This window comes from Girardinichthys multiradiatus, chromosome 7 (assembly GCF_021462225.1).
Source record: "Girardinichthys multiradiatus isolate DD_20200921_A chromosome 7, DD_fGirMul_XY1, whole genome shotgun sequence".
Lineage (NCBI taxonomy): Eukaryota > Metazoa > Chordata > Actinopteri > Cyprinodontiformes > Goodeidae > Girardinichthys > Girardinichthys multiradiatus.
This window is the reverse complement of record NC_061800.1, coordinates 39,404,156-39,426,571: the sequence shown is the minus strand read 5'-3', so window position 1 is coordinate 39,426,571 and position 22,416 is coordinate 39,404,156. Positions and strand designations below refer to the sequence as shown.

Sequence of the window (22,416 nt, the reverse complement as noted above, 5' to 3'; positions counted from 1 at the left end):
GGACCGCTATCCTTTCTCCACTTCTTTCATCTCCTTCCATCTCGGAAGGCATTCTTAGGAGGAAAAAGGGGCCTCGCTTAATGGGGCCTTCTCCTCTGAGAGATTTTGCTCCCCTCCTTCACTGCCTATCATTTACTGTCTTGTGTTTTCTTTTATTCCTGGGAGGATTTGCAGTAAAGGAAGGGAGCAGAATGGGAAAAGGGAGGTTTTGATTTAAAAAAGGATGGGAGATTTAGACATGAACAAAGTAATGTAGGTGTGTAGTAGAAGATATAAGATGGCGGGATGCTGATTGCATGCATGGACATTTTTACAAGCAATTTAAACAGCTTTTTTTCACCAACTAAATGACAGTATTGATTTGTTTTAGTTTGTACTGCTATCTAAATTTAACACTTGTATCCAAATGGCTTTCACTTTAAGCAGCAACATGAAATAATAAATAAAAACCAAGAAAAATAAATTATCTCTGAGAACAGACCTAAGAGCAATCAAGTTGTCCTAAAATTATTATGTAACCCTGCATGTGGTGTGCATAAAATGTTGTATAATTGTATAAAATCCTCACAGTAAATCCTACAAATAACCCATAGCTTGTAAAATGAAATAAAAGTGCTCATTCTCAACATTGAAAATAAAGTCTAACAACCTATAAGGAAGGAAGCAAAAGCTAGTAATATTTATCCAAGAATTCATCTAAAGTTGAAGAATTGGCAGTAAAAGGTCTAAATTAATACACAGTTAGACACTAAAAAGACAAAATTAGAATTTCTAACCTTAACTAAATCATGAAGTGGATCTCAAAAGTGTTCACAATCCTGTTAAAATTAGACTATCATAAATAATTTCTCATATTTTTCCTGATCAATTACACAATAAAAAGTACAATCTGTTAGATGGGTAAAAGTAAAAAAATAAATTGGTGCCATAACCTGGTTGTCAGGTATGCCAACACTTAAATGAATACTTGGTTGAACCACCTTTTGATTCCTTGCTGCATTCAGTCTTCTTGAGTCTACATCTGCTATTAATGACTGTGAATCTGATTAAATTAAACAGAAGTTCAACTGTTGACATTTTTCCAGCTGCATCATTTAGCTAAAGCTACTGTTGGTGGAGAGGTTGAAGGGAATGAAAAATATTTAATTGTTCAAAGGTATCAGCCAGGAGAAAGGCACAAAAAAATCCATAGCATTTTTATGTACAATGGCATACTGAAGATAGTCATCAGTAATTGGAGAAAATATGGGATGTCGGTGACAGTGCATAACCTTGACATTTCTCTGAAATGGATGAAAAGTATAAAGACTGAAACTAGTCAGGGAGGCTGCCAAGAGGTTGTCAGTAACACTGAAGGAGCTGCAGGTATCTGCAATAAGTACTGGTTTGGTTCTATACCTAACAATAATCTTCTCTAAACTCTTCTCCATCTCCCATACGTCTGGATAATGGAGTGAGGTTGCACTATGAAAGCCTTTTCATTCAAAGAAAACAAACCGGTCTGGATACAAACTCTGAAAAACTCATGGGAGAATGCATTTGCCTGATGAAACCAAACTTAAACTTTTGGGCCAGGATTCCAAATGGTCTGTTTAGCTCAGAAGCAACACAGTGCATCACCAAAAGAAAAGTATTCACATAGTGAAGCATGGTGGTGGCAAAACATGCTTTAACAGCATATCAGTTTTGAAAGTTGTGAAATGGCTTGACTTTTATGACACAAAAAAAACAACATTTACAGCGTTGAGATCAACTATATTCATACATTTACTTATATGAAATCAATAAAGATTTCTCCAGGCCTTTATTAAAGGAATGTGTCCAAATAGTATTCTTCTGAGAGAGAAAGGCATGTTGGTGGGAATTCTTAAATAACTGATGAACAAACAGTTTTAAATATGAGCACAACTACTCACCTTTTATTTATATATAACCAGAAAGACACTATTAAAGCTTCTGTTCATATCTCTACCCATGAGGTTGGTTGCCTTAACACACCTAGAGTTGCTACACATCACAAAAAGCAAATTTGAGTTTCTGGACGTTGATATAGTTGTTACTAAGACATTTTTCAAAAAGGAGCTGGCTCTGAGAAATGAATCCTTAATGGACACTCAGCCTAAACAAGAAAGAGTCCTTTTCATCACAGCATGTTTGGTCTCATTTCTTGAACTAAAGCAGACCTGGAAACTGTGAGTATGCATCCATAAAAACTATTAAGTTTGTTGCACACAGTTGCACAGAAACCAGAATGAAAGCATTCCTTTGAATTCAGTGTTTTTTCATTCACTCAGTCATTGACATTGAGTTTTACTTTAAAACATTAACCAACAGGCACAAGATCCAGGCAACATACGGAAGTCATCCACATTTTGATTTGGCACTGAAGCACTTCCTCAAACTATGGGTAGAAGGAGGTAAAAGCTATAAAGCACATTTTTATTAAAGGCATATCCAAGGTTTGATGAACAAAAAAGAAGCACGCAAAATAACATGAGGCTTGAAAAGTTTTCAAGACAGTCCGTGCATTTACTGCTTGGCATTTTTATAGCAGGATTCATCTCCTTAAGGCTCAGTTCCTGTGTGTCACACCAATACTCTCCACAGTCTTCTGTCCTTTTCTCTTCTCAGATTCCTAGATGCATGGGGAGAAATAAACTTCAGCTTCCTTAAGACCCCTAGACCCTAAAATGCATCCATCAAACGTGTGTAAATCTCTCTGAGAAAAGAGGAACACTGACATTGCTAATTGCATATCCATGCAGAGTCTTTCCAAAACTTTGTTAGGTAACGGATATTTGGGTTGCTTAAATGACGATCCAATTAATCTCTAGGCTAATTTAGACTGAACAACATTGTGAAGGACATCAAAAATCACTATGTTGAAACATTAGAACTAGAAACTGAAGCTTTTCCATCTTCCTGGACAGGACTTTCACCTCAGGCACCAACTCAGAGGTATACACTGATCCATTATTAGCAAGAGGAGCTAAAGCAACTCCACCATGAAGACTCCTCTTGCTGAACAGTGTTGTTGATGCCGAGTCCCTTGTTCTTTCAAGGAAGGGTTCAGACTCTTAGCTCTTTATTTGACCATATTGTCCTTTTGAAACTGCATGACTCACTTAAGTCCAGTCATTTCAGCAGCGGGAGCTGTAGCTGTCGTCTTTCTCCAGCGTTATGATGAGCCTGGGTTCCAGAGTTGAATCTGTTCCTGGAAAAAGGTGGTTCTGGTCGGTGCTGCAGATCATGTTACAGCTGGGGTTTTGACACTGGTAGTAATTCTCTGGACCTTGCTGATAGGCTGGTTGGTTGTTGTGATACATCACTGAATGGTGATGATGATGGTGGTGGCCACTTTTGGTCTTTCTGTTCATCCAATGGTTGCGTTGGCAGCAGAGAATGATCATCACAGTCACACCTATCAAGAGCAAGAGGGCGCTGCCTCCCACCAACACATAGTACCAGTAGGCAGGGACTGGATGCACCATCACTGTGGCTACAGTGGGCCTCAGTCCAGATATGGCACCCCCTGGAGGGCAGGAGGAAACATTACTGGTTGGCTCAGTGGAGGAGTGAGGCAGGCATGCAGACTGCATTAAAACTGGAGATTGTCTGTTTATCTGGGCATGGCAGGTCTGTCAAGCTTTTAAGTTCTCTGCATGCTTAAAGCTGGATGCAACCCCTATAATACATGATCAATATCAAATGATATATAGCTCTGGAAAAATATAAGACATCACTGTTTTTTTGTGTAAAATCAATATCTCAAATAGAATGCCAACCATACCATCCAATGTGTGTTGAAATTCAACAAAGGCACACATCGTTCTGCCTAATAAGGTACGGATCACCTGAATTCAACCGCAATCTGAAAGCGCATGCCAAGATGCAAATAAAGCTGGGATTTCACCAAATATTGATTTCTGAGCTCTTGCAAAGTTAAAATATTTTTACTGTGTTGTTTTATTCAAACAAGAATATGAACATTATTGGTTGCATGTTTGAGTTCTGAAAACACTGCCTTTTCGTTTACGTGAACAATTTATATTTATTTGCTAATAAATGCCAGAAATGACAGTATTCCTATTTGGGAGAAATGCCAGTAGTTTCTAGAATAAAAAAAACCCCAAATCAGTTCAGTTTACTTAAACAAATATGTAAAATCAAAATCAAATATTACAACAAAGAGAACCTATTTAAAAATTAACCATGCCTAGACCTCTTTATGAACTACAGCTACCATTGGGGGTCTTTCCTGGCAGGAAGGCTCACTGACATGGAGAATTAGAGTGTGCTTGGGCACACTTCTTCAGTCTCCATTATAAACTGATCTCATCAATGTTGGTCAAACATGGACATCAATGACTGGCTTGTCTCTGTATTTCTAGAATTAGTGAGATTGTAGACTTAAATTTCAGTCAAAGTGTGCAATTGTACAATAGTATCTTCCTTGTGTATTTTTATTATTGCATGTATAATTTTTTTTTTTAAACAAACTTGGTAAAAAATTGTGTAGATGCTTTTTTCCCTTGGTATGATTTATAACATAGGATTATGAACCAAATAAACAATGTCATTACTTAAATAAACAAATAAATACATTATTAAGGAAACAAAAAGGAACAAAACAAAAACTAATAGAAAACAACATAAAATGTTAATAGAAAATAAATAGAGTAAAATATAAAATTCCTAAATCAAAAAATGCATTATGGGTATTCGAACTATGGTTTAAATGATAATTTTTATCCAGAACAGAGAAGAGTAGGGTAAAGAAATACAGGTAGAGCACACTGAAATTGCAGATTTTAGATTTTTCAGATGATAAAATTTGTGTTTTTCCTTATTTTGTTCTAATCATTGGACAGACAGATAATTTTAACTGCCTTCTGCTCCTAGTAAAACACTGACTGCTCATGCATAGTTTACATATCCAAAATCCAGTGTGTGTGAGAATCTATATGTCTAAATGCTTTACTCTATTTGTGTGAGAATAAAAAGCTTGACTTGCTTTACTCTGTGTGAGAATAAAAAGTTTGACGGGCATAGGAACAGCGTTAGTAAGAAATGGTAAAACCACTGCAGGTTTTTCACTAAACATCACATGAAATCAGGCAGAAACACACTCTTAGCTTTAAATTTCAGCTACAATGTCCAAGATCTACACAGACAGTAACATTTTATTTTGATTGATGCAAACATCCCAAGCATCAGCTGCACATCGACACACAAAGGCCTGTGCAATGCGTCCAAATTCAACCCGAAAATGCAAAGGATTGATTGTGGACCGGCTGCCTGACCTAAACAACAGGTGGGGAACGTTAAGCACTTGATAGAGCTGTTTTTTGTTGTTTTGAGGGGGTCAAGAGCAACTGGATTTCAAGCGGAGAGAGAGAACAAAATTGCTGGGTTGGGAAAGGATAAGAGAGAAGGTATTATTGGAGGAGAGAATAGAATGAAACAGAGAGAGGTCGGTAGAAAGTGAGACGGTAGAAGGGTGGGAGGGTGAAGAAGTGGAGGGAAAGAGCTAATCCTGTCATGATATCTTTAATCCTGCATTAAAGGGGTTGACTGAAACTTCAATACTCTGTCAACTCGCTGTGGGAGAAACTTGTTGTGAGAGAGAAGTTGCAGGGGAGAGAAAAAGAGAATAAAAGAAAGTAACAGAACTGCAAGAAAGAAAAGGTAAAGAGAGCCTAGACAAGCAACGACTAGCTGGGGTTAAGAAAGGAGAGAGAAATAATGAAAAGATGGAGCAGGAGACAGAATCACAAGGAACCAGTCCACTTAATTCAGACTTCATTTTAAAGCTCAGATGTGGTATTTAAGAGTTTAAAATGGGCTTTGATAGTAAAGCTGCTCTCTGTGAGGCTTGGACACAAAGCCTTTCCACTGGTGGGCAAAGACACAATTTTAAGTGCTGAAAAAATGTCAGTATTGCTTTTCTTTCCTTTTAAGAAAGCACAAGAAGGAGCACGGGAAAGCTTGTGAAGGGCAGCATCATTAACTCAAAAAATGTGGGACGTTTTTAGCTATTAAAATAAAGTTCTTAAATTTTACTTCAACCATCAATATATATTGAATTCAACTTCTTTATGTTGTAGATTTTCATTCTTACGTTGATGATACTCATCCATGCTTATCCAAAAAGCCAAATACATCCAATCAGCTGATTGGACTTCAAGCATGTCCAGAAGATGGGAGGACTTAACTGTCTGTTTTTGATCTTTGATTACACAGAGGTTTTGAATCACAGCATCTGGATGGGATTAATTTGACCTCCAATTGGCCAGTATAATGAACATTAGTGTTATCTTTGACCAGGACATGTTCTTCAGTTTTAACAGTAAGTAATATTCAGATAAAAAACATTTTTACATGATGGGTATCAGAGCCCGAGACTGAACTGAAGTCCTGATACTGGTTATCAGTTTTTGTTTGTAATTTTATGTCCCCGCAACTGCAGCAAAAACTCAAATGTGAACTGTGCACACTATTTTATTTAATTTTTTTTTATCCTTGAAAATGACACTCAGATTGAAAGACTATTGGCTACTGACGCTCTGTGCCCATGCTCAGACAGCTGTTGGTGTAGGTAGAGGGAACCAGAATACACCTGAAACATTAAATGCTACGATGGTCATTGCACAGCACCAGGTTTATAAAGTAGGAGAACAATTCCTGTTGTTTTATGTGTGTTTGAATATCTGTAACCACTCATGTTACAAGCTGAATTATCGAGTCATATCAAACTCAAGAAAACATATTAACGTCACCTTACATTTAGCTAGGCTATTGTTAGCATGTTTACTCTGGGATAGCCCACATAAAAATGGATAGGGCTAGGTCTAAAATGTGAGATTCCTGAAGAGCGTTGAGTTGAAACAAAAAGTTCTTCCACAAAAACTCCCATTCAAACCACATATATGTTGCCGACAAAAAACAAAGGATACTTAGGCATCAAAGATGTTAGGTGGCTGAGTTAAGTGGGACACAATCTCAATATAATACTATTGGTGAAATGTATTGTATTATTTTACAGTATTAGCTAATGAGTTGTGAAGCACATACATGGCGATGATTTTCATCAGATTTGGATTCGGTGTTGGCACTATTCCTAAATGACTTTGATTGGTATTTGGACAAAAATATTCCTGAATGGAACATACTTGTTAACAATGTTAAATTTATATTTTAAACTCAGAATTCTGTTTGAAATACAATTTTTTAAAACGATAATTGTTGCAGAAACCCTATTTTACAAACAAAGCACAATGTTTTAATGGAGTTACTTTTAAAAGTGACAGAAACAATTTAAGCCTCTTTACCTACTGAAACACATTAAATACCAACATCATAACTAGAACCAATGAAAAAACTGAGCCATTTTATAGATTTACAATAATGGATGGGTTGAATTTTTAACAAGCGTCTCAAGGGAGACTTGTAATCCCTCCTTCTGGCATTTAGTCCCATAAAAACTACAATGTAGAGTGTGCACTGCCAATAAAAAAGGAGTCATATGATCACTGTACAGGAATTAACTGTGTAAAAAACTCAGTAAGGATTAGGTGAAATACTTGTGGCAGGACTCAGCTGACTTGAGCTGTCTCTTGGTTTTTACTATTTTTGGGATGGTATCTGTAGGAAACACAAGTCAGTTCCGCTTAGACAGTCCAAATAACCTGACTCTGATAAAAAGAGAGTGCATTTTGCCCTTGAATGTACAAAAATTATCTTTAAACAATATACAACTAAAAGTCAGTTCTGACATTCTTTTCAGAGGGTTCAGATATGTTTTAACATCACGGTAAGCTCACTAGACAACAGAACGCGAAAGCCAACAGATCAGGTCCCAAAGCCAGACTTTGAAAACAAGAAATCCAAGAGCATAATCTACCTAAGCCTTTTATCTCCTCTCAGGCTGAGCTATTTGAGAATGAAGGAGCAACACAAAAAAGGAGGAAAAAAGCAAAAAAGCTAAGTTGGAGGGTGATCAGCTCTGCATTTCATGCAGGTGAGATCAGGGTCTTTTTAGGACCTGTAACAAAGCAAGAACTTCAGGAGGAAGAAATGAGAGAAAATAGAATGAAACAAAATTAGGGAATTAATATAAAATTAATAATACGAGTGAAAAATATGAAGAGAAGCTGACTGTGAAAGAAAGACCATAAAACAAAATACCTTCATGAAGATTTTTGGATGCAAACAAAGCCAGTCTCTGTATTCCTCTGAAGATACTGACCTCACGAACTTAACCTTCATTCAAAAGTAATTTATAATGCTAGGACTTGAAAGTCTTTGTGGAAACTCCATTTATGCCAAAATTAACCACTGCAGCACAAAATAAACATACTATGATACACTGATTGTCATTTAAGACTTCCAACACACCTTTATGTTTCTCTGTTTCCATCATAACATTTGTGCATCACCAAGACCATCAGCCCAGCATGCAGGGACTCATGCAGTGGAACCATTCCATGGATCTTTTTTCACGCTGATGAAATCAACATATCAAAATCTAGCCGTAAAATATCACCCACTCCCAAATCCAAAAGGGATTTTGTTGGAAACAATTCACCTATTCAAACTTTGTGAAAATTTACATAAATAGTTGATGTCATAGCAGTCTGTTCAATCCCTGTTTGGAGAATCAGGGAGAATATCTGATGGGTGAAGTTAGCAAAGACATACTCCATATGGGGTTGGCATTACCCTGGGTGAGTTGCTGCCAAATACAAGTTATACGTAAATGTAAATTCCTACCTTGTGTAACAAAAGAGAACTTAAATGCATTCTACTTTTTATCCAGCTGAGCTCAGTAAGGCGTAAATGAGAGTCCTACAGAAACACATTTAGCCATTTTAAGGCTTAAAGCTGGCAGTATTATACTTGAGTCCAACATAAGGACAGCAAGGAGCAAACAATAGTTGAGCCAAGTATTAGCAAAAAAAACAAAAACAACACACATTACAAATCAACCGTTTTAAAAAGAAAATAAAGGGTTAAAATCCCATTGATATGATGTAGCACTAATGACAGCAAATCCTGTGGATTTTCTTTCCACATTACGTGAAAACAAAAGGGAAATTACAGCAGAATTAAATTCTAAGTTCTTATTTCTTTATTATGAATGCTAGGTGCTAGTATATGTGTACCGTTGACTCACAATGGGAAAATTATTGCTCTTGCATGATGTAATACAGCATCCAAAACAACTTTATCCTCAAAAACATTTGCATCATTTTAGGCAAACGCCACGGATTTTTGGTACTTGTATAATTTACTTTTTTTCCCAGCTCCATTCTGAGCAGCTCATTCATCACAAATCCTTCATAAAACTACTAACTAAGAAAGTGCTGACCGCTGCCTGCATCTTCACATCAATACTCAATTCACAGCAACTTAAAAAAGAAACATCCCTAACAGCTCTTGGGAGTTGAGCTGTTGAGACTTGTTTGGTGTGATTCCCCATGGTCTAAAAATGTTACTCTGGGTCAGTGCAATGCTACAGGCTGAGCTTAGCGTCAAGCAGAAAGCACAGACAGATTAGCAAAGGATGTACAAATGCACAAGAGGCAGAACTTACTGGGAATGCCTGAAGTTAAAGCAGGGAGAGGCTCTGGAAAAGAGAAAGAAGGAAACAGAAGAAACGTTATAAACTCACAACAAAAATGTGTTTTATTTACATTTGTATCAGGTATTTAATTCAAAGTTTCCCTTTACAACAAGAATTTCAAATGTGTTCATATTTTATTGATCTCTTTGGATACATTAGCTTTCTGAAGATGCCAACTTTTTTTTTTTTTTAAATGGAAAAACTGTTTAAGAAAAGGAGGAAATTGCAGCTACTTCTCTCCTGACCTCATTTAGTTTTGTTTCATAAACAAAGTTTTAGTGTCAGCAAACATGCTGACAAAAAGAAGAAATTAAATGAATAAAGACGGGGTAAAAATGTTTAGGGACAGTGGGAACAGAAAGGAAATAGAGGGTTGGGGTCATGAGAACATGGACAGAAATTTGCTGATGTTTATTATTTGCTGGAGGATGTTAGGTCTGTTCTGAAAGTGAGAAAATTGAGAAGAATCAAAAAAAGTAAAGATGACAAGGCAAAGGGTGTAAATGGTTGAGATGTAAGATGTAGAAATGGTGGTAAGAAACTTGGAAAGGTAACTGTATTTATCCCAGGTGAAGCTGCTTGGTTCACTCCAAAAATGTTTGGATACAATTTCTTTAGTAAAAAGAGATTAAACCTTCCATTATAGCATCTGGGTGTGGTAAGAGCCACAGGTTTTCCAGTTTTTAATCTGTCCATATACATGTAGCTTTGCAGTATTTCCAGTCTGTATTGCTCTGGTAAATCTATAGTTAGTCACAACAGTCTGATTAGTTCATCCAAGAGTTACACAAACTGTAAACACAAGCTTAGTTTCGCTGCATGATGTCTGACATGTTGGGGAAGATGACTTCAGATGATTTTAGAGGTGGATAAATACGAAGACAATGAGGATGACAGGGAACAAAATGAAGGAAGGAAGGAAGGAAGGAACAGCAGGATGGATGGTGCAGGAAAAGATGAAGGGAGATATAATGAAAAATTGATTAAAATCCATGCCCAAAGGTCGTTTGCTGCCTATGTTCATTCTTTATTTATAAATTTTTTTTAATTATTTTGACATATGCCAGTGCAAATTAGATTCGTTTTATTAATATTTTCCCTTTTAAATCCAGATTCCAGGTAAACACAAAACAGATACCACTATATGGAACATTTATGGAACTTACGTGCACATTGCTCTAGTTCGATGTTGTTGCTCATGTGAATGTTGTCTATCCTGATGTGGCCTCTAGTTGGGTGATCAAAAAAACCTTCAAACACCACCTACACCAGAAAAATAGATGATAGACAATCTTTAAGCTTTTTTAAAAACAAACTAACAACTGTTTACGATAGACACTGATATAACAGCTACAGATGCACCAATCAAACGGTAAGAGATTGAAAATGACCTGTTTTCTCTTGATTGGCTGTGAATGGTAAGCGGCAAACAAAACACTGAAAAATATGATTTTTTTATCCTAATTTCATTTAATGCATCAAAACAAAGAACTCCCACCGTTTTTGGTCAATAAACATTTCAGCAAACAGCATGTACTTTAATGTAGTTTTAGTATAAATTAGATAAAGGTTTAGGACAAACTTTTTAATGCATAATGGATGATTTTATAATTATCCATTTTCTGTTGGATTAACTCCATCAAGGAATATTTTAGACCTGAGAATAAAAAGTCTAAACTAGTAAGAGTTGGAATCGGCAGGTCAGACTTAAAACAAAACCAGAAATCTGCCAGGAAACACCTGATTGGTGCATCTCTGATCATCCATTAAGGAAAATATTTCACTTTTGCAGTATTTGGTTAAAATGTTTTAACGATTAAACGTTCTGACTAATAAATGTAAAAGTTTGCTTTAAAACATGCCTATATGTTGCACTGTGTGAAACTTTGACAAAAATGAAATGACGATGGCAGTTTTATAATCCAGTCCTAAACTTAATTGTCCGCTTGCTTGGATTACGTTACATGCAGAGTTCCATGTGTTATACTATTGTGTAAATAATGCTACATAAAAGACACTAAGAAGTATATTTATTTTACACCATAATTTTTTGATTACATTTTAGACATTTGCAAGATTAACATAACAAATGAAGTGCTGTGTCCTGTTTACCTGCACCTTTATAGCATAGTTTATAGCTCTGTTTGCCACATTACAACCACAAACTATAATTATCAGTAGCAGTAATACATTTTATTGGGATTTTATGTGATAGACCGACAACGGTCAGAACTGTGAACAACTCTGGAATGACTGGAAGATGGTCAGCATCAGCCTACCTGATACTCTCTGGGGCTTTGGGGAAGGATGGTACGGCCCTCTCTCCAGTGGGGCCCCTGCTCGCCTTTTAGCGCCCATAAGAGGGTCTCCTCCAGGTCGTTTTCCCTCAGCAGGACCCTCAGGCTCCCCTGTGCCTCCCCCTGGAGCTGATAGTAGAACAGAAGGCAGAGAGGACCTCGTTCTGGACCCACTTCGGGGCTCAGCAGTCTGGCTTTCTTGCGCTGGGTGTGGGCCCCTGCATCCAGGTGGAGGTAGTTCCCTGAGAAATCTGGTAGGATAGAAATAGATGGTGTTACACTGTGAAAACTGATTTTGGAAGATGTAATCCCTTTAGATTAAATTGAACTTTAATAAAGTGAGTAAATTAAATATAAGGTCCTAATTAAGTGCTTTTTGAATACCAATGACCATAAAACGCATTTTATTGCAAAAGAACATTTAGGACAGAGATCTTTATGTAAATTGTAACTTAATAAAAAATAATAAAATAAAATAGTAAAAAAAAAATAAAACATTATAAAATTGTAAATTCAAATATTTAGAAGAGTAAACCTAGAAACATAGATGGGACATTTTACTGATTTTATGAAGAATCTTCAACATAACTGTTGAACTGTGTATGGTGCAATCATGAATGAAATGATTTTCTCAAGGTCACTGAAAAAACTAAATCCTGTGTCCTGGGGATATATTATTGATATATTAGCGTTTTATATTATGTATGTTTTTATGAATGTGTCATATACTGTAAGCAAAATTAGAATAAAATTAAGTAAATATGTAAGTCATCATCATATTGTTTCAAATATGTTTAGAGCATTTCAACCGTTAAATTAAGTTAAAATTTAACGGGCTAAGTTTAGTAAAAACTTTATAAATACAGTTGCTTAAAATCCACATAGAAACTGAAAAATGCTAATTGTTGAGCTACATTTACTGATGTAATGCTAACTTTTTCTTGCGTTGATATAAATATGGTGGTATAATTTTGGCTTCCAGTGACATAATATTTATAAAAATATGGTGTTATTGGTGTGTATTTTTGTATCAAGTTACAGCATAAAATTAAGAAGTTACCATGACTCGGCATCACTCTTTCAGATGAAGCCCAAACACAAATGATTCTGCCGAACTCACAAAGCTTTTTACTCTTGTTTTTAAACAAAAAAGCAGTCCTTTTTAATCAATTTAGGTCAAAGCATGGAAACAAAAGACTAAGTTGAAAGGAAAAAAGAACAGAGAGGAATGGTAAGAAAGAAAAGGCATCCATCCACCACTCCATACGTCCGTCTATTAGCTGTCTCCTAGAATTTCCAAAACTGTTGAACAGCCTTTGCAGCACTTTGTGCTCAATAAATAATGCATTAGATTTGAGGTAACTCAGCTCTTCACTTGGAGGCATTGAGAAAAGGGGGACCTAAATTACCATTGCTCATTAAGTACACTTAGGGAAAAGTTGCAGTATTTTTCTGTCGTTCCACGTTTGATCTTGGCTAATGTACAAAGGAAAGGAATTAATTAAAAACTCTCCATGGGAAAAACGGGCAGGGATGTAAAACTGGATCTGAGGGAAGGAGTAAAAAACCCTGTATGTCTCGGCGCTATCTTTGTACACGAGTGTTGGTTCCACTTGTTTGTGTATTTGAAGTTTGTCCATCAGTCATTGTGCCTAAGCATGTCTTGTACTGAGCTGTATAATAAAAGCATGTATTGCTGCTGTAAGATGTGAATGTATTTCTGCACAAACCTGAGTCCTTAATAAGACAAAATTATTGACAAACATTGGTTATACTTCTTGGCACATTGGCGGAAAAATCTCCAAATTTGAGTGCAGATTTGTTTAGATAAAAGCCATTTTTTGCCATTTCTACAAACATTTTAAAACTAGTACATGTTTTAATCTCATTTGACAAACTATACCAGATGAAAACACATACATGTCATCCTTAAATTGGACCTTGGACTGCAGCTACTGATTCATCCACCCACCTATGTACCGTAGTCCTGTGTTGCTGCAGGCCATGTGTTAGCTGAGTCTGTAATTTTTGCTTGCAGGCCATAAAGAATGTTGCACAAAATATTTAGCGAAATCTCAGATTGGTTTGTAAAGTTAAATCAATTTATTATAGTAAATAATTTAGGAGAGAACTCAATGCAGTGACCCTCAGAGCTCTAAACCGAAAACACAAGAAGTTTCAGCAATAACAGGAAGGCTAACCTGATTCTAGAAGGTTGGACTAGTTTATCCTTTTGAATTTTCAAGCACTATCTGCCATAGAGCTCTTGTGATTTTGAAATGTTTGAAGACTGCTGTAGGACTCTGACAAAAGGTAAGGAATGTTCACAATCTAAAAAATACAGACTGCCATTAGCAATGCTAACTAGTCTCACTGTGCTAATGGCTACACATCATTAAAATATTATAATGGACCACAGTTTTGGAATCTTGGGTGTTGTTCTCTGCCATTGAGATGGTTTCTTTTGAACAGTTGGTTACTTCAACACACATCCACGACAAGGAAACCCTTCTTTCTCTGAATATAACACAATGTGAGAAATTTCAGCACATTTAAAAAGAAAAAAATATCTCGTAAGCTCTGTACTGATTGGCTTTTCTCTTATAAATCCCTAAAAAGGACTCTTAATAGCAGGGGCTGCGGACCTCATTTGCATACGCAGACAGCTTGCAGATGGGGTGCCACGCTAATGTTGCTGTAGAACAAGACTTAATGTCATGTTGCTGTCAAACATGGAGACAAGGGTGCTGCTAAGTCAATTTCACATCATCACGTAAACGTACTGGGAGGCACACACACACAGCACAGTCCAGAGAAATAGGCATTCGAGCTTTGCCTTGTGTCACGGTTCAGCTTGTTTATGAAGGAGCTGCTCAGTCAACCATGAACTTGATGGTTTCAACAGATACAAGTAAAACCTTGCTATGTAGCAAGGTCATATATGTGTGTGTGAGGGGAATTAACCCACAAACCTTGAGCATTTAATACACAGAGAGTCCAACGTTAAAGTTATGGGTTGGATGGGTGTGTAAGCGTGTGTGTGTTTGTGTGTGTGTGGAGCCTTGAGCAGAGCTGGAGAGCAAAGGCAGCACTTCTGTCAACGCTATCAACTGACTCATCTGACTGCCTTGGGCAATGTGCATGCACCTTATAGATGTGTAAGTTTTATGATAACATGTAAGTGTGATTGATAAAACAGTCTTGGTTACCATGCTGCTCGCTTATTAAAGATGCACAGATGTGGAGAAAAGGCAAGTACCACTGAGGGAAATGGAAGAGGGGTCAGCGAGGAGAGAAGAAGGCAATCTGACTGATGGAGAAAGAGTGCTGGAGGTGGAAAATAGAGGGAAAATGCTAAAATTATACAAAGTAGTATGAGTTGAAATGGAGGTGAAGAGCTTATAACAGTGGGATGGATTGGAGGAGGCATAGTGCCGTAAGGGGAACAAGGAAAAATGAGACGAGGAGAACTGAGAACAGAGAGAGTTTTGTAAGGACATTAGGGGAAAGTAAAATGTATGACAGTTAAAGGAAAAAAAAACAAAAGCAGAGTAAGGGCCAAAAAAGCCAGATCAGTATGAAAAACAACCAGGCCCTTTATTAACTAAGCTTTGTTAGTATATTATATTCAAAGGTGCCGGAAAAAGTCCTTAGAAATTTTAGTCGATATTGAAATTATAGCATCATGCATTTGCAGCAGATTTTTAAGCAGCACATACATGACACCAATCTCCTGTTCTGGCACAATCAAAAGAATCTCAGCTCTATTGGACTAAGACCCTGACTGTGGAGGCAACTGGAGCACACTGAACACATTGTCATGTTAATTAAACTAAATTATCTGAGCTCTGTGACATGGTGCATTATCTCTCTGGAAGTAACCATCAGAAGATGCATACACTGTGGCCATAAAAGGATGGAAATGGTCAGCAACAGAACGACGGTAGGCTGTGGTGTTGACACAATGCTTAACTGATACTAGAGCTTCAAAACATGACAAAAAATATGCCCTGCATCATTACAACAGCACCACCAGCCTGAACCCTTGATAAAACGCAGGATGGATCCTTCTGCTTTTATGCTCTTTATACCAAATTCTGACCCTACCATCTGAATGTTGCAGCTGAAATTAAGACTCATCAGATCAGGAAATATTTTTCCAATCTAATACTGTCCAGTTTTGGTAAGCCTCTAAACTGTAGCCTCGGTTTCCTGTTTTTAGCTGTCAGGAATGGCACCTTTTGTGGACATCTGCTTCAAGGTTTGTTGTGTTGTTTATTCAGAGCTAGTATTCTTTCATTGTAATGTTTTCTTGAGACACTGTTGCTTTTGTACAGTCTCAAACCAGTATGCCCATTGCTCTCTAATCTCTAACATCAACACAGTATATTCTTCCACACAGCAGTTGCTCACAGGATAATTTCTCTTTTTCAGACCATTCTTTTTAAACCTGAGAGATGATTGTACATTAAAATCCCAGTGGCTCAACATTACTCAGACCAGCCTGTTTGGCCACAGCAACCATGCAACATGCAAACACACAGAAATTCCCTTTAATCCCCATTCTGATGCTCAGTTTGAACTTCAACAAGTCACCTTGACTACATCTATATGTCTAAATGCATTGAGTTTCTGGTATAACTGGCTGGTGTACCTAATAAAGTGGCCAATAAGTGTATAAAAGACATAGAACAAAATGAAAAATAAAATCCATGCAAAGAGCAAAACAAGAAGAGAGAGAACCAGTTGTTCATTATAAGTGAAAAAGAAAATGGTGAGACCAGTAAAAGACAACTTACTGAACTAGGTTACAGAAAATAAAACTCCTAAACCTAACATTTTTTTTCTGAACTTTAATTAAGGCGTCATACAAACTTTCAGCATATCAGAGAAAAATCCTTGCATCATGGTTGCTTCCAGTAGCTCCTCACAGCTCTGGGATGTGTGATATTTCACCACCAGACAAACACTTTGATGTTAATTAGCTCAAGAAAGCTTTTGTTCTAAGAGAGGTTAAACAGTTGTTTGGAAATTGTCAGAAAAATAAGAGATTTCTTGAAATGAACAATGTCTGCAAACAGCTTGAAATGTTATATATGTTGCCGAGTATTTCAGTATTGTTAAATTACTATTAATCATTTAGTTTTAAACCGGCAGGGGTTTTAAAATATGGAAAGTCTACATTAGTCTAAGGTCTGCAGTGCATATCTGCTATAACTTACATACAAAGTTATATTTCCTTATGTGATAATTATCTGTTTTTGTGGGGAAAAAAATCATGCAAAATGAAATGTGTCAATGATGTGTTCCAATATCAAATGCAATTTTGGCCAGTCATCTTTTCCAGTGAAAACACTGTAATTAGGGTAAACAACAGGGCTCTACAGTGTATTCAATATGCTTAAGGCGACACAGCTGAGCTGAGCCCGTTCTATTTGGAAGTAAAAAAACAAACAATGGGATTCATTGATGATAACACTTTTATATTAGATTTATGCATTTAAACATGGATATAGAGGCGCAAATAGAGATTGTACGTTCAGAGGTTTGTGTGAAATAGAAAATGTCAGCAATGCAAAAACAGTACATTCCTGCCTTATTATCTGTTTTATGGGCAGCCATATGAAAGTTAAGCTCAGATTGGCTATCCAAGCTGAAATTCTCTCTTCAGGAGCCATTCCCTTTCAAATTTACATCTTGGATCTCTAAAATACCACTTTTGTAGTACAAATAATAAAAAAAAAAAACTTTAGCCACAGTTACCTAAACTATAGATCATTTATTAGCACCCTGCTTTGCCTTATGCTTTAAAACATTTTGTTTTGAAGAGCTATTAGGAGTAAAAAATATCTAAGCATTTATCAAGCAGCTAAACAAAAGTCAAAATTATTTAGTAGGAAACAAAGAAAATATAATCACCGTCAGCCACACAAAGCTAGATGAAATTCAGATCTTTGCTATGTTTTTTTGAATTATTGTATATCACAAGCATTTGGAGACATTGAATAGCAAAATTGTGTTTATATACCAAGTCATAAGAAGCTGTAATGAAATAAAAGATTAATTTGTGGTTGAAGCTCATACCAGATTTTAGCAACGCTCAAAATGTTTAATCATAATAAACAAAAGTCAGTTTCACAAACCGGAACAAACTCTAAAATATCTCTATTTTGATATCATCATCTCAGTCAAGGCAATGACTGTGATGATTTGTGTTTTATGTTGATATTCTGCAGAGTTCTGGCTGTTCTTACTGTCTGATCCCAGTGACAGGTCCTGCCATGTCCCATGAGAGTTGTGTCCAGTTGAGCCACTGCCGGCTGTGTGCAGAGACCAGCTCACACCTGAGTGGGGATCAGCCGACCAGCCGCACAAACTCTGCTCAAAGTCACACACGGCCGACAGGGACGGAGTTGTGGCTGTGAGTTAAAAAGGGAAGACGGATCATTAGTTAAGCTCTGAAAGGCAAGTAAAACACATCTATCTATCTATCTATCTATCTATCTATCTATCTATCTATCTATCTATCTATCTATCTATCTATCTATCTATCTATCTATCTATCTATCTATCTATCTATCTATCTATCTATCTATCTATCTATCTATCTATCTATCTATCTATCTATCTATCTATAATTCCATCCATCCATCCATCCATCCATCCAACCATCCATCCATCCATCCATCCATCCATCCATCCATCCATCCATCCATCCATCCATCCTTTATTTGTGTCTTTATCCTTTATTTTTTTCAGTGCTTTATGGCACTGAAATTAAATCAATACAAGGGATTTTTTTGGAAATTAAACTTTTCTTTTCTTCTTTTTAAAAACATATTTCCACCAATATAAAAGGCGGGGTAAAGGACAGAACAGAACAAAAATGTAAAGGCAAGAGAACATGTGAGGACATAATTCTATCAGGCATTAATGAGTTAACAAAAATAAAACAAAACAAAAGACAACAAAGGAAATGACGAGAGACAAAAAAGCATAAAGGACGCTTAGAGAGATTGGAAGACGTAATCATCAGATGATAAGATATTCTGAATAGACGACTATTGCTCTAGATAAACTCCAGTGAGGCTGCTTGCTTGACAGCCAGCTGACCTAAAATCATACACCAGTGTGAGTCTGTGTGCACGAGGAGGCTGAGATCCTCTGGTTGTGGGGGCTTCTTTTCCCCTCAAACAGAGCTTCCTGTGGGACTCTGAATGTAACAGACTTCAAAGCTCAGAGCCCCTGTGGTGCACAGTGACATCATAACTTTGACCTTATGAGAGTAAATGTGTGTTTTTATGGGTGTGGATGTTACACAGTTAGAAATGAATGCATGTGTAAAAAAATAGTCAAAGTGGTGATGCTATGAGGAACATTTGTGTTCTACCTGATCTCATTGCAGAAGTTGTCTGTTCCAGTCTGGGAGTGGTGGGGCTCACCGTGTTGGGCAGAGTGGTGATTTCTGTCAGGAAATAATATAATTAATAAGACAGAATAACATGAGATTATAGGCCTATACTATATACTACTATAACTCAATAAGCTGGGGTTTATACTAACAGATTTCAACACGTTTCAGATCAAACTAATTTTAATGGCTAAATACAAAAAGTAATTTTTAAAAGCTGATCTCATTTAATAAGGGAAAATAATTCTCCGAACCAACCTGTGAAAAAAATGTGAAAAAATATAAAATCATGAAATACCCGTGAGTCATCCAGGTGGTCCCAAAAGAACACATAACAACACATACACTACTGCAGACCTCATTTGCCTCACCAAAGATCAATTTTCATGATGCAATGATTAGAAAGAGAGTGGCCTAAAAAGGCATATATAGGAGAGTTCCAAGCCCAAAAGGAACATCAATGCATGCTTCACATTTGCCAACAAACAAAGACAAAATCTTGATGATTTCCAAGTCTTTGGAAAAACATTCTGTGGACTGGTGAGACAAAAGGGAAACTTTTGTCAAATCATATGATGGTATTGTGATGGACTGGGGGTGCCTTGCGTCCTAAGGACCTGGATGCTTTACCATAAATGATCGAACCATAAATTCTGCTCTCTTCCAAAAATTCAGGCTGCTCATGCATGAAAACCCTAAGATGTGGCTGAAATAAAACAATTCTGCAAAGAAAAGTCGGCTGAGATTTGTAGACCCAGAGATGTTAAAGAGTTATTACCAGTTATAGCAAATGCTTGATGGGAGTTGTTGCTACCAAGGGTGGCACAACTAGTTGCCAGGTTTAGGGAGCCATAATTATCCAAAGTTAGTTTTTTTCACATAAAGCCGGGTTGGTTTGGATAGTTTACTCCTTAATAATTAAAATCATCATTAGAAAAATGCCTTTTGTATTTAGCCAGGTAATCTTTGATGTTAAAATTAGTTAGATCATCTGATACATGTCTGACAAAAATAAATCAATAACAGAATAAAGGGAAATACACACAACTACAGCAGTATGAGTTCTGTCAGTATAATCCTGCAAACCTGTGGTCCTAATAAACCCTTTCAGCTGTTAGTTACGAGTCTTAAAACCCCCTTGAATGCCTAAACATCTCTTTCCCACACACACAACAACTCACACCATGGAGAAAGTTAGTGTCTTTGTATTGACGTAATGGAACAGAAGATTTTCTGGCTTCAGTGGCGCAAACACCAGAAACCTCTCACCAAATTAGTCTCCAAAGCTGCTTCTGTCTTTTACACTTTTCATTCCTCCCTTCAACTCCTCTATAACTTTCTGCTGAGCACACTCAATCTGTCTTTACTCTCAGTGTATATATGACTCCTGCTCAGCTCTGCTTCACAAAACAATCATCAACAACCTCGAAAAATAGTTCTTTCTGCACACATAAACAAAGACTCTACCTAACACCCCCCTCCAAACACACACACATAGAGGATAAGGGTTTTATTGCCTCCCTGCCATCAAACTATAGCAGTGAAATCCTAAGTGTTGTTTCTGTTTAACCACAGCTGCAATCTTCTTCTTCATAACTCCTCTTGGTCTCCTTCTGCCACCTCTTTTTGAGTTATATTTTGATTTCCACTCTCTTTTGCTTTTATATGCCCACAAATCTCTTTCTCTTCTTTCTAAGATTGTGTTTCTTCTTTCTCTCCTTTCTACGATCTTCTGTTTCCCTCTGAACCTTTCAGCCCTGCTTAACAAAGAATACCTCAGCTTTTTTATTTCTTTTTTTCAAGGATTTTGACCGGCAGCTCAGTAAATCTATGAGTGCCGCCGATTTACTGCTTGTTCAGTTGTGGTGCAGGTTCCATAAAAGCTTTATATTCATATGACAGAAGTCTGCATAGGTCTAATGTGCAGTATCAGACAAAATATTTAACCTCTTGAACTTTTCAATATTTTGTCATGTTACAAAGCACATTTTTCCAATTCATTTTACTTAGATATTACGTAATTTTTCCAACACAAACGTTCAAGGGACATAAATACTATTGCAAGGCACTATAAATATAGAGCAATATTACACAGAACAAATGTATGTTGAAGTTGAACGGTTCTTAGCTGCTGACATAAAGCTGACATGAAGCCCCTTTACTTGCTGTAATGCAGCCCCTCATATGAGAGGAAGACAGGAAAAAGATACTTGACCCATTTAACCTCGAAGAACCATTTTCCTAATTAGTGACCACACACAGCTTCCGGAGGTTCCTCTATCCGCTTCCATCTTTCTTTCACCTGTCAAATCCAGTTTTGAACTCCTTCGCTCCTACCCGCCCCTTTTACTTCCTCTATTCCTAATTGGTTCCATCATCGGTCACCCCTCATCCTCTTTCGGTCCATCAGCATCCACTTTGTGGTAACTGTAAAGGTCAGCCTAGTCATTTAAATAAGTTACCTTAACATTTTCTTTTACTATAAGGGGGGAGGTTAAATAAAATACTATTTTTGTTGTCTTTAATTTTTCTGTACTGCATTTCTTTCTGAAATTTTAGCGGGATTCAATAATTGATGCACAAGAAATTAAAAGAAATGCTTAAATGGGTCAATGTGAACAGTTATAGCAATGGGCCTTTAGTGTTTGACTCTCATGTGTAAAAAAAAATACAAACACACACACTAAACCCTAGGAAACAGAATGTGTCATGGGCACATTGGCTCATTGTAAAGCTGCTGACTGAGCAAGGAGACACGGAAACAGAAAAATCTGTTCAATTATGGAAAGAGCTCTGGGTGTAAATCTACCTGTGTCAGCTTAAATAACGATTGGTGCTGCAATGAGTGACTGTGTGTTTGTGGGAAAGACACAGAACGTTCTTGCTACTCAATTACTTGCAACATGCTTATATTTACCTAATGCATACACTACCATTATTGCATTATTGGTTGCTGCAGGCCTAAAACACTTTACTGATAATTGTGTTAATTAGCAGCAGTGGACAGCTCAGATTAGGTCACATTAAGGTCCGAGCATTAAAGACTGTAATGAAGATGTTTGTACGTTTTTTCTTAAATGGCC

At 36.9% G+C, this 22,416-nt stretch overlaps 1 protein-coding gene across 4 annotated transcripts in view; it reads right to left on the bottom strand.

The window, feature by feature from the left end:
- The window catches only part of LOC124871265 (neuropilin-2-like), a 137,165-nt gene that overhangs the window by 13,057 nt on the left and 101,692 nt on the right, over positions 1–22,416 (bottom strand). Inside the window, exons 12-18 of one of the 4 annotated variants that reach the window (XM_047370441.1) lie at positions 19,313–19,387; positions 18,177–18,341; positions 11,905–12,173; positions 10,792–10,888; positions 9,596–9,628; positions 3,126–3,532; positions 1,744–2,635 (exon numbers count right to left, since the gene is read on the bottom strand). In XM_047370441.1, the coding sequence (XP_047226397.1) occupies positions 3,141–3,532; positions 9,596–9,628; positions 10,792–10,888; positions 11,905–12,173; positions 18,177–18,341; positions 19,313–19,387 (1,031 nt within the window). In that variant the 3' untranslated portion in view covers positions 1,744–2,635; positions 3,126–3,140. Of the gene's footprint in view, positions 1–1,743; positions 3,533–9,595; positions 9,629–10,791; positions 10,889–11,904; positions 12,174–18,176; positions 18,342–19,312; positions 19,388–22,416 lie in introns of those variants that run through there. The other 3 variants (XM_047370440.1, XM_047370442.1, XM_047370443.1) reach the window with 3 other exon arrangements.